General features: G+C 38.7%; 1 protein-coding gene across 1 annotated transcript; it reads right to left on the minus strand.

The window, feature by feature from the left end:
• Positions 1-5,546: 5,546 nt before the first annotated feature.
• Positions 5,547-10,409, minus strand: LOC109088482 (protein-glutamine gamma-glutamyltransferase K-like). The gene is made up of 14 exons (XM_042713655.1): positions 10,299-10,409; positions 9,447-9,955; positions 9,121-9,312; positions 8,752-9,003; positions 8,558-8,676; positions 8,250-8,357; positions 7,948-8,125; positions 7,717-7,855; positions 7,434-7,626; positions 7,190-7,343; positions 6,763-7,047; positions 6,444-6,604; positions 6,216-6,352; positions 5,547-5,978 (listed from the first exon to the last, which is right to left on the minus strand). The coding sequence occupies exons 2-14, from the start codon at positions 9,952-9,954 to the stop codon at positions 5,831-5,833; spliced, it is 2,574 nt and encodes an 857-aa protein (XP_042569589.1). The 5' UTR covers position 9,955; positions 10,299-10,409; the 3' UTR covers positions 5,547-5,830.
• Between the last annotated feature and the right edge of the window lie 203 nt (positions 10,410-10,612).

Consider the following 10,612-nt stretch of genomic DNA (forward strand, 5'->3'; position numbering starts at 1 on the left):
ACAGTGGGATGCACGGATTCAGGGACAAGCAACTAGCCCTCAGGGCATAACTGAGGTATCGTGATATGAGAGAGAGCAGCCTTTACTCGCTTCTCGATACTCCAGATAACAACCCTGACCACGCGGTTGCTAGGCAATATTGCCTCTGTGGTCGTGGCATTCTCAGATGAGCCAAACTGGCGAGAGAGAGCATCAGGCTTCACGTTCTTAGAACCGGGTCTGAAGAAAATTGAAAAATCCAAATGCCCGACAAAAAGAGCCCAACGAGCCTGATGAGCGTTTAGTCTCTTAGCAGAGCGAATGTGTTCAAGATTCTTGTGATCGGTCCAGACAACGAAAGGCTCACTGGACCCCTCCAGCCATTGACGCCACTCACCAAGAGCCAAGCGAATGGCTAGAAGTTCACGGTTACCTATGTCATAATTACGCTCGGCCGGTGAGAGGCAGTGAGAGAAAAATGCACACGGATGAACCTTTTCATCGAGCGATGAATGTTGCGAAAGCACCGCCCCAACGGCTACAACGGAGGCATCCACCTCCACGATAAACTGTCTCTTGGGGTCCGGTGTGATAAGAATGGGCGCAGAGGTGAATAATCTCTTAAGGTAACCCCAAAAAACATTGGCGCGCGGTGTGAGACTCAGGGACCGGCCATTCAATGACCGCACAAATCTTAGCCGGATCCATACTGATTCCTTCAGCAGACACAACCAAGCCCAAAAATGTGACTGACCTGACATGAAACGCACACTTCTCAGCCTTTACAAAGAGGTGATTCTCTAAGAGACGTTGCAATACTCTGGTCATGCCAGACTCCGAGACAGCCGTGGCACAGTCGCGCGCCCGACCAGACAGCAGAGAGATAATAAACGCTACCTTGGCACGGTCCTCAGCACAGGTGGAGGGTTGAAGGGAGAATACCAACTCACACTGAGTCAAAAAGGCTCGACACTCAGCAGGTTCCCCCGAATAACAAGGGGGGTTGTTGACTCTGGGCTCTACAGGCCAGCTTGAGGTTGGTGATCTCGACAGTTCACGATGAAGATAATGAATGCGACTGTTCAAATCGGTGACCTGGTCGGTGAGATTCTCCACGGCGTGTCTAGCGGCTGAGAGCTCCTCCTCATGTCTGCCCAATAAAGCTCCCTGCATCTCCACAGCAGATCGAATAGGCGTCTCCTTCGCTGGGTCCATGGTGGCCAGATTATTCTGTCAAGGCGGGACAGAGGAGCCAGAGGCGAATGGTCGGAAAACTAACAGTTTATTAGAGCAGCAGAAAACTTAGAGAACATAATCTGGCAGAAAGCAGAAAGAACGGCAGAGGGAAATAGCAGCGAGTATCAGATTAGAGAAGGAACAGGTGTGTAGATGATCGGCGCGAGCGCTGATTGCAAGAGCGAACAGCTGAGCTAAAGTGGCAGTAATGACAGGAGAAAGAGAGAGAGGGGAAGGGAGAAACTCAAACCCGACTCATGACAGATAAATTATTTGTTTCAGTAACATGTTACTGTGATGTCATATATTTTCAAATTAAAATATGCAGAAATGTTTGTGTGATGGGTAGATGTTTGTACAGCGCAAAATCATTACTCCTATAGAATATCCCCTAAAACATAAAAACCAAGGAAGTGTGCGAGCATGTGTGTGAGTATATGAGTGTGTGCGTGTGTGTGTGTGTGCGTCAGCATGACTGCCTCAGACTGTCAATTCACTCCTGTTAGTGAGAAGAGCTCAAAGCAGGATTTAATTTTCCAACTTGTGTACATTTTGTAAACATTTTATTCGTGGGTATGAACGTCATTGGCTTAATAATGTAAAGCATTTTTATTGACAAATGAAACTATAGTAAATGTTTATTTTTATAAAGTACGTTATGTATAATCACTGGTGCACTGGTGCATAAACAACGTTTAGGCGTAGCTAGTGAAAAACTAAAATTTTCATTTAAAATGCTTGTTTAAAATGTGTTTTATAAGATCAATAAACTTAAATGTTGAGTAGTTGTTTTAAAATGATTTGCTTTAGTAACATGCCGTCATTTTCTTTAAAATGGGGATAAGGCTGTTTTAGCCTATAATGTTTACGTGTGTGTGTGTGTGTGTGTGTGTGTGTGTGTTTGTTTGTGTTTGTTTGTGTGTGTGTGTGTGTGTGCTTGTTTATATGATTTTTCAGAGCACAGATTTGCGTAATGGCATAGGTATTATATTGCTATAACAATGTAAATGTGGTTTATGAGGATATTTAGAGTCCTCATAATTCAGATTGCTTAAAAACAATATTTAATTAAAAATGTTTGTAGAATTTGCAGAATTTGTGTGATGGGTAGGTGTACAGTTTGTACAGTAAAAAAATCATTATGTCTATGGAATGTCATAATGGAATGTAGTAATACTCCAAATGTTTGTCACCATGAGCATGCTTTTCTAAATTAGAAATTATAAAACATGATGTTTCTGAAAATTAGAAAGTTTACTGTGATGGGTAGCCTTAGGGGATGATAGTGTATAAAATTCATTAATATAATGTAAATATAAATATATAAATATAAATATAATGTAGAAACTGCTTTGCAACAATTTGTTTTGTGAAAAACGTTATAAAAAATGAATGTGAATTGAATTGAACTGTGTCAATGTAAAGCCTCCATAAAACATGGACATTTGACACATCCGGACATGTCGGGGGATCCTGATAACCGTTACCGTTTGGCCTGTTAAAATATATATATTTTCCCGATCCTGGTAAAATGTACAACGTTTTTATATTTTTAGTAATGACTAAAACTAGCATAAATGTTTTGATTTGTTTTATATCATGTGCAATCACACAATTTATTTATTTATTTTCATTTAAAAGAAGAGAATAAGACTCGGGGGCGACTGAATGCATGGATGAAAGAGACACAGAGAGAGAGAGAGAGAGAGAGAGAGAGAGAGGGAGAGGGTGAGAGAGGGAGGAGAAAGAGAGTGTTTCCAACATAAACATTTCATTTGAAGAATCGTCTTACCTGTGTTAGGAGGAAGACTTTCTCCTGCAAAATGTAAGGGTAACTTTATTTATTTATTGTTTTATCCCCAGTTTATTAATAATCATGTTACATATGTTATTTAAATTATTTTATACAACCATCAGATTATATATGCGAGCACACACATATTGTGATCTCATGATCTGATAGAATTTTTTATTAATTATCGACCTTAAAACCAATATCTTTCTCACATCTCCCATAGAATGAGAGAGACAGCAAAAATCCCCTGCATTGGAACGCAACCAGACACACGGTCTCCAGATGGGGCAACTCCCGGATGTCGGAACGGACCATAAAATCTACAAAAACATTCCTCAGGACTGACCATAAAATCTTAAAAAACATTCCTCAGCAGGTCATTCGTCTCCTGTCACCGTTCTGACATTGTCAAACATCTACACAAACATCATATGTCACCCCAGGAGGTCAAAGGTTGACGTCGGAATTTCACATATGCATGTTTCACATCTGGATATCATTAACAGGTCACGGGGTCACATCTGGATAGGTCAACACAATGTTGGTGGGCTACGTTGGGGGGGGGGGGGTCACAAAGGTCAAAGCCATAAATCTTTTTGTCATAAGGTGAATGGCATAGACTACTGAGGCTATAGCATTTCTATCACAAAAAGGTGGCCAAACATGAAAGATTAAGTGGATATTTGAATTAAATATTTGGTCAATATTAAACAAGGATTTGATCATCCTGTAAGTGTAACAACAGCAATTATCAGGCCTTTGACGCCCTTTGCAGACATTTGTAATATGTAATGTACATAAATTGTTTATTTTGTATTACATTATGTATTTTAACAATGTTATTCATTGAAACCAAATGATTATTATTAATTAACCAATCATTATTGCCTCATTGTTTCTATATAATGCATTTTATGCCATTTTAAAGGTTGCTGTTCGCTTAGGTCTGTTTTTATTAACACAAAAATATTATCTGAATACTTCGTAAATTATTATTTGAAGCCATTTAAAGTATCAAAACCATGGCTAATTTGTGGCTACCATTGCTACGAGAACCATGTGAAATCATGGTTAATTTTCTTAAGGGAACATGGAAACTCTGAGAGAATATTAAGGCAGATGTGGCGGTGATATTACTGACATTAAAACATCCAAAAAAGTTTCAAAGGATTATGAACGTACATAAAAGTGATGCACGGACTTCATCTTGGCCTTTTTTTATTTAAATTTTTCTTATCTCGGTGCCAGACAACTGATGTCTTTTCCCGGGCTGTCTATCAGTTATGATCATTTGCAGTCAGCGTAAACATGAGGCGGGCACGGGAATGGCGGATCATGTGTGCTTCGCCTGTCTACTGTGTTCACCATAAAACACATTTTTTTATAATTATGTATATATATTCAAGTTTATATTTTTATCTGAATATGTTGATATCAATATAAAACAAATTGGTTGTTGTTTTTTTGAGCAACTGGGATGGTGCCCCCCTGGGAGTTGGTGCCCTCTGCAAACTGCGTACTCTGCGTTTATGGAGTGGTGGTACTGGTGATGACCCACTTCAAGTCGAACAAACCTATAATGATTCAATGAACCATTCTTAAAGAAGCATTTATTTTACTCCTTAAAGAATCAGCCATTTGAACGAATCAAATGAATGAATAAATGACTCGATGACTTAATCATTAAGACATTTACCACCACCTATTGGCAGTTTTGGTTTATTATTAAGAGTATAATTTCATTTAAGAAATAATTGAATATTTTATTTGCGATAGTAATAAAGTTGAGTTTATTTTTTTTTTTTTTTATGGTTATTTTAATAGTAATTTTAATTTATTTAATAATTTAATTTATTGGTCCAAAAGAGCATGTGTAATACATTTTATCAAACTAAATATTTCTTGCTGAACCTACTTTTTGTAATGTCTGTTTGATGCTTTACACAACAACTTTAAATTATCTTTTGGGAGTAGTTTCTCCAAATTTGATGTGTGATTAATTCAGTTAGCCTAATTAATAGCCACATCATGTACTTAATTAGATTACAAATGTTTAACCGCTTACCAGCCCTAATTTAAACTTAACATTTATGCACAATCCATCTATGAATTTGGTGGATAGTGAATTAATTTGATTGTTAATAGCCAGCATGTCTTAAAAAAAAAAAAAAAAAAAAAAAAAAAAAAAAAAACCGTGATACAGTGGGACAGTGATAAAGATTTTGCCATTGACAGGTTGGCGACCACTGGTCTATATTAATGTTCTGAGGTTTTAGAAACAAGCAGTCTGCAAAAGTTTGGATAAATGTGTATATAAAATTGTGTTATATAAGACAAGAATGCATTACTAATTTTAAATGTCAAGAGGAATAAAGCCTCATTTTAATTGATCCCTCTCTATATCACAAATTGACACAGTTTAGTATGCTGGATTGTTTTTTTTTTTTAATTTTATTTGAAGCTGAAGCTACACAGGACAGGGTAACCAACACCATGATACAATTACTTGAGTTTTCAAATGAGGAAAAACTGGTTAATAACTATTCAGAATTAGATTTATAAGCTTTCAAACTCATAAATGAAAATTTCCAAAAGACTACTAAAAAATCAGAAAAGATGAAAAGACGACATTGTCTTGCATAAAGCATTAGTGCAATTGTCCTACATCATGACTGAATGCATTGTGAGAAGTTTAAGGTTTACAACTTGAAAGTTAAGAGAAACTAACAGCTGTTATCTAACTCTGCAAATCAATTCAGTGTGAGCACTTTCTATTAAATGGAGCCATGACGTTTCTTCTGTTTTGGTTATTTGATTGGTTTAACAGTGCTGTTTGACAGCAATGTTGGAGAATCCATGCACCTGAGTGAGCTGAGGACAGTCAAATGATGCCAGAAGTTTCTGTGGGCCGTGACACATGGGAATAAACTTCTCTGTCAGGCACACTGTGGAATGCCCTGCAATGTCACTGTGAAAGAAAGAAAGAAAGAAAGAAAGAAAGAAAGAAAGAAAGAAAGAAAGAAAGAAAAAAAAGAAAATATATTTGTAAATCTGTTTTTGATTAAATAATCACACAAACTGTTTAGCAACAGATATTGAGTTTACCATTATGTTCGTCAATCATCATTTATATAATTACTAAAAAATTAAATAGAATAATGCAAAAATAGTTCATTATTTTATTGAGCAATTAAATTAATTTTACCCATAGTTGACAACTCTGGCATGTTTCATTCCAAGGCCCACAAAGCGGAATACAGAGTTCTTCAGAACACAAGGCAGCGGATTCTGGAAAGTGATTTTAACTGGCACTTCTTGACCCAAGACAGCATCAGATACAGGCTGAGAAGAACCACATACAAGACACAATTTAACACTAAATGATTTCAACCGATCAAAAGATTAAACAGTTAAGCTCTAACTTTAAACTTACAGCGATAACAAGATCTGGTGTGCGCAGTCTGAAGTTGTACTGGGTGGCCAGAACCTGCTTCGTCTGAGCCACGTGTCCAAAGAGGTTGAGCATCATTGAGGTGTGATCCACCAGGTGTTCCTTATACTCATCATAACTCAGGGACCATTCCAGAGGTCTGCCTATTATAGAAAAAACGACAAACACTGAATTAATATTCTTCCATTACAAGTCTCTTTACACATAAGCTGCATTATGCCAACTTTGTGGTCTCATCTATTGGAACTCTTTATCATTTCTCACATTCAGCTTTATCATTTAAATCTTTATGATTTCTCACATTCAGAGGCCTTGAGCTCGATGCATGTCTGGTCTCTCTTCAGGAAGGTCTTCCTAACTCCGGTGTAGTACGTGGCTGCAGCCTGTCTGTAGAGGGTGACGCTACGAGGTGAGCTGCATTTATTTTTTAGATTGATGTAAACCACGGCGTCCTTGCCCACACATAGGCCATCCTCTTTCAGGCTGACTTCACAGACAACATCCTCAGCACAGGGCAGTGGGTATGTGCATCTTCTCAAGCCATGACGAAGGGCCATTTCCAAAGCAGTGCTCTTCTCAGAAGAACCTGATCATTGAAATTTGAAGGAAAATTTAGAGAGGGATGAATCTCAGGAGAGACACTAAACTTCATAATTTCTATAAGCACCATGGTTCAAACTGTTGAGGACTGAAGCAGATATTTTAAGAGAAATGCATGTGGTTTTTACCAAATGGGTGTTTGTAGAGGTGTGTGATGTCTACACGTTGATCTGAGCCGATAGCCTTGGTACTGATGCAGTGACCTACTACATCTTTCTCAATATGAACAACACCAAAGGTCCCATCACATCTCCTCTGCCAGTAAACCTTATCATTGTTCACCTAGAGACACAACAGGAATCATAAGTCATATGTGATTATAATTGCTGTATGTAAATTGTATGCAATGGTAAATTAAAGTAAATAACGCACTTCAGCGAAAAGGAAGGGCACATCATGCTTCAGGAAGACCTGTCCGCTGCGGATCGCAGCAACAGAGGTGGGACCGCAGCGGAAGAAGCCCTGGCCGGTCAGCTGAGGAGTGGAATCAATCACCTGCCAACCTCCGAAACCAGATGGTAGATCTGACCGAGTCATCCAGGCCTCATTCCACACATGGTAGTTCCTACATGGAAGAGAAGAAGAAAGAACTAGAAACACTTCATGGTCATTCAGAGGAACTCTTGGTGACATTATAAATGGTTATGATACTTACCAGATTGAATCACGGTTCATGTGATCGATCAGCTGAAATTCCTCATCCAAGTAGACATCAGTTGTCAAACAAACATCAGTGTCATGAGCAGAACAGAAGTTTGAAACTGGACGAGCAGGAATGCCCAAACACCTCAACACTACAAGAAAGAGAAGAAGAATATAAGTTAATTACATCTACAATCACTTTCTCAAAACTTGTTCTTCTTTTCCACTCTATAGGAACTCTTACGTGTGTTGGTGACTCCAGCAAAGGCCAAGCTCTGTCCATATCTGACTGGTATTCCTCCACATTTGTAGTACTGTTTCAGGATGGCACTGCTGCTGCACCAGGATGTAGGAGCAATTCCATCTCCATAGTAGTGTGACCAGTTACCCACCAGCACACCATAGTTTTTGTTAGCAATAACCTGTTAAGGAGAGACAACTAAAAATGTTATAGAAATACTGCATTAAAAAGATAAAAAATCTGACCATTGTGTTAGGCTTTCCAAATGAAATCAGGGTGTTTATAAAAAGGAAATGAAGACTCACCATGTCAGAAACCACTCTGGAAATGTTAATGGGGCTTCCCCACCCTGAGCAAGGTGTACAGCTCTTCTCCAACACAAACATACACGCAGACAAGATTCCCTTCTCAAACTAAGAATCAAAGATCAGAGAGGAAGAAAATTAGATATTGTGACACAACCCCTTCATGCTATCCTGTGCACTTGTTCTGCGGAATTGTATCTCTGGTATGGGAAGGTTAAGAAAAACCACCGCGGTGCCTTTGTCTCTGACCTATCATGAACATGTAGATACCGTTGAACTTTCGTATTATATTAAAATTTTGCTCTTACTTGACCAAAGTTCCATGTTTTGCAGCCAATCTGCTGCTTAGTTCCATAGTAGATTCTGCCCATGTCATTCAGCACATACTCAGCTCTCTCCGCCTCATCACTCAGGTACACACAGTCATCTGAAAAAGAAAACATAGGAATTTAAATATATATTCAGGTTCATGTTTATGTTAAAGTGTAATGAAAATACATACCTTTACACCAGGGGTTGAACAGCATGTAAATGTCATTTTCAGGAGCATAAGGTAAAGTGAATCTGCCTCCTTGACAGTGTGTCACGACACTGAGCTGGTATCGTCCAACGCAAGCAGTCGGAACAGAGTGCACACACAGTTGGATTCGGTTTTGGCTTCGTTCGATGATCTTTGCCCCCCAGCAGTCTTTCTTGAATTCTTCCACAATTGGAACGATCACATAAGTGCCGTCCCGGATGGATGGGATATGACCTGTTAAACAAGAGATTTCAGTGATGGTAGAAATGCTAGTTCAGCTCCTCACATGTTCCTCCTCTACATATGTAGATACAGTATATCCTCTATTGTCATGCACATTTAAAAACTAACCTAGTTTGAGCTCCAGGTGAAGCTTGTCACAACTGGGATTGAAAGGACGGCACAGATCAACCCACATGTTGAAACGCTGTCCTCTGCGGACGATGAGATGATCATCAAGGAAAAAATGTGTGTGATGCTCCCAACGATTCTGTCCGGTCCTGCATTTGAGAAGGTCAACTTTACTCACCCGGAGAACATCATCTGAGAAAAGATAAAAGCAGAAAACATGTAATTAGTTATCAAAAAAATCATTCATTGAGTTATTATGAGTAAGAATAACACATTTCCCATCATACACTGCAGGACAAATATAAAGAAAACGCGAAGACTCTTACTCTCTACTCCACAGACTTGTGTGCTTGTGCAGTCATCCGCATATTTCTTGACGATGACTTCACTTTTCTCATTATCATGGCATTGAGTGACAAAACTGCAAGGATTAGCGTATGAAGTAGCACATGGAGTAGCATATGGAGTAGCAAATGGAGTAGCAAATGGAGTAGCATATGGAGTAACATATGGAGTCGGATATGAAGTAGCACATGGAGTAGCATATGGAGTAGCATATGGAGTCGCATATGAAGTAGCACATGGAGTAGCATATCGAGTAGCATATGGAGTAGCATATGAAGTAGTGCAAGGAGTAGAACATGAAGTAGTATATGGAGTATTGCAAGGGTTAACATATGGGTAATGATAAGGGATCGTGCATGGGTTAACGCAAGGGTCGGTGTGAACCGGTCTGTAGCATGCTGCTTTTCTGTAGCCGTCTTCCTGCAGTCTAATGGCTGGGAAACGGCCAACGGTGCAGAGGTTTTTGTATGGGTTGTATACAAAAGGCATGCTGGGCAAAAAAGACAGAAATGAGAGACATGAGTGTGATCTGTAATTGGTCAGTAGATGGTAAATAATTCATAAATAAGGTCTCTTCGTTCTTAGAAATCAGATCTCCAGTTTCTTTTTAAGCTGCAATTACTAGACAGCAAAAATATATCCTAACATGTGAACATTAGGCTGTTCCCAAAATTATCACGCCAAAATGTTTAACTATATAAACTATACAATCATACCAATACAATCATTTTTAACCAACTCTTGATCCACAAAACAGCCCATGAAATCTATATGTCAGCTTTCTAATAGAAAATAATAATAAGTTTCAAACAATATCTGAGATGATTACTTACATGGATTTTGTCCTTGTCTGTTCAAGACAAACTGAACTGGAAACTTGACGTGCTGCAGCAAGTGAACAGTAAGTCCTACTTTAACCAGCTTGTCGCTCGTTCTGTTGTTTGTCTCTACAGCAGACAGGATATTTATACTACATCTCCATCTCCACCCCAGCCACAGCTCATAGTTGAAGTGTGAATAATTGTCCTCTTTTAGAGATTAAAGGATTTTGATTCTTATTCATTTTAATGGTCTCTTTTAGAGAATTAATGGGACAAATTAACATCTTAGTTTAATTGGTCTGAACCTTTAAAGTCATTTTTCAGAC

Source organism: Cyprinus carpio, chromosome A23 (assembly GCF_018340385.1).
Source record: "Cyprinus carpio isolate SPL01 chromosome A23, ASM1834038v1, whole genome shotgun sequence".
Lineage (NCBI taxonomy): Eukaryota > Metazoa > Chordata > Actinopteri > Cypriniformes > Cyprinidae > Cyprinus > Cyprinus carpio.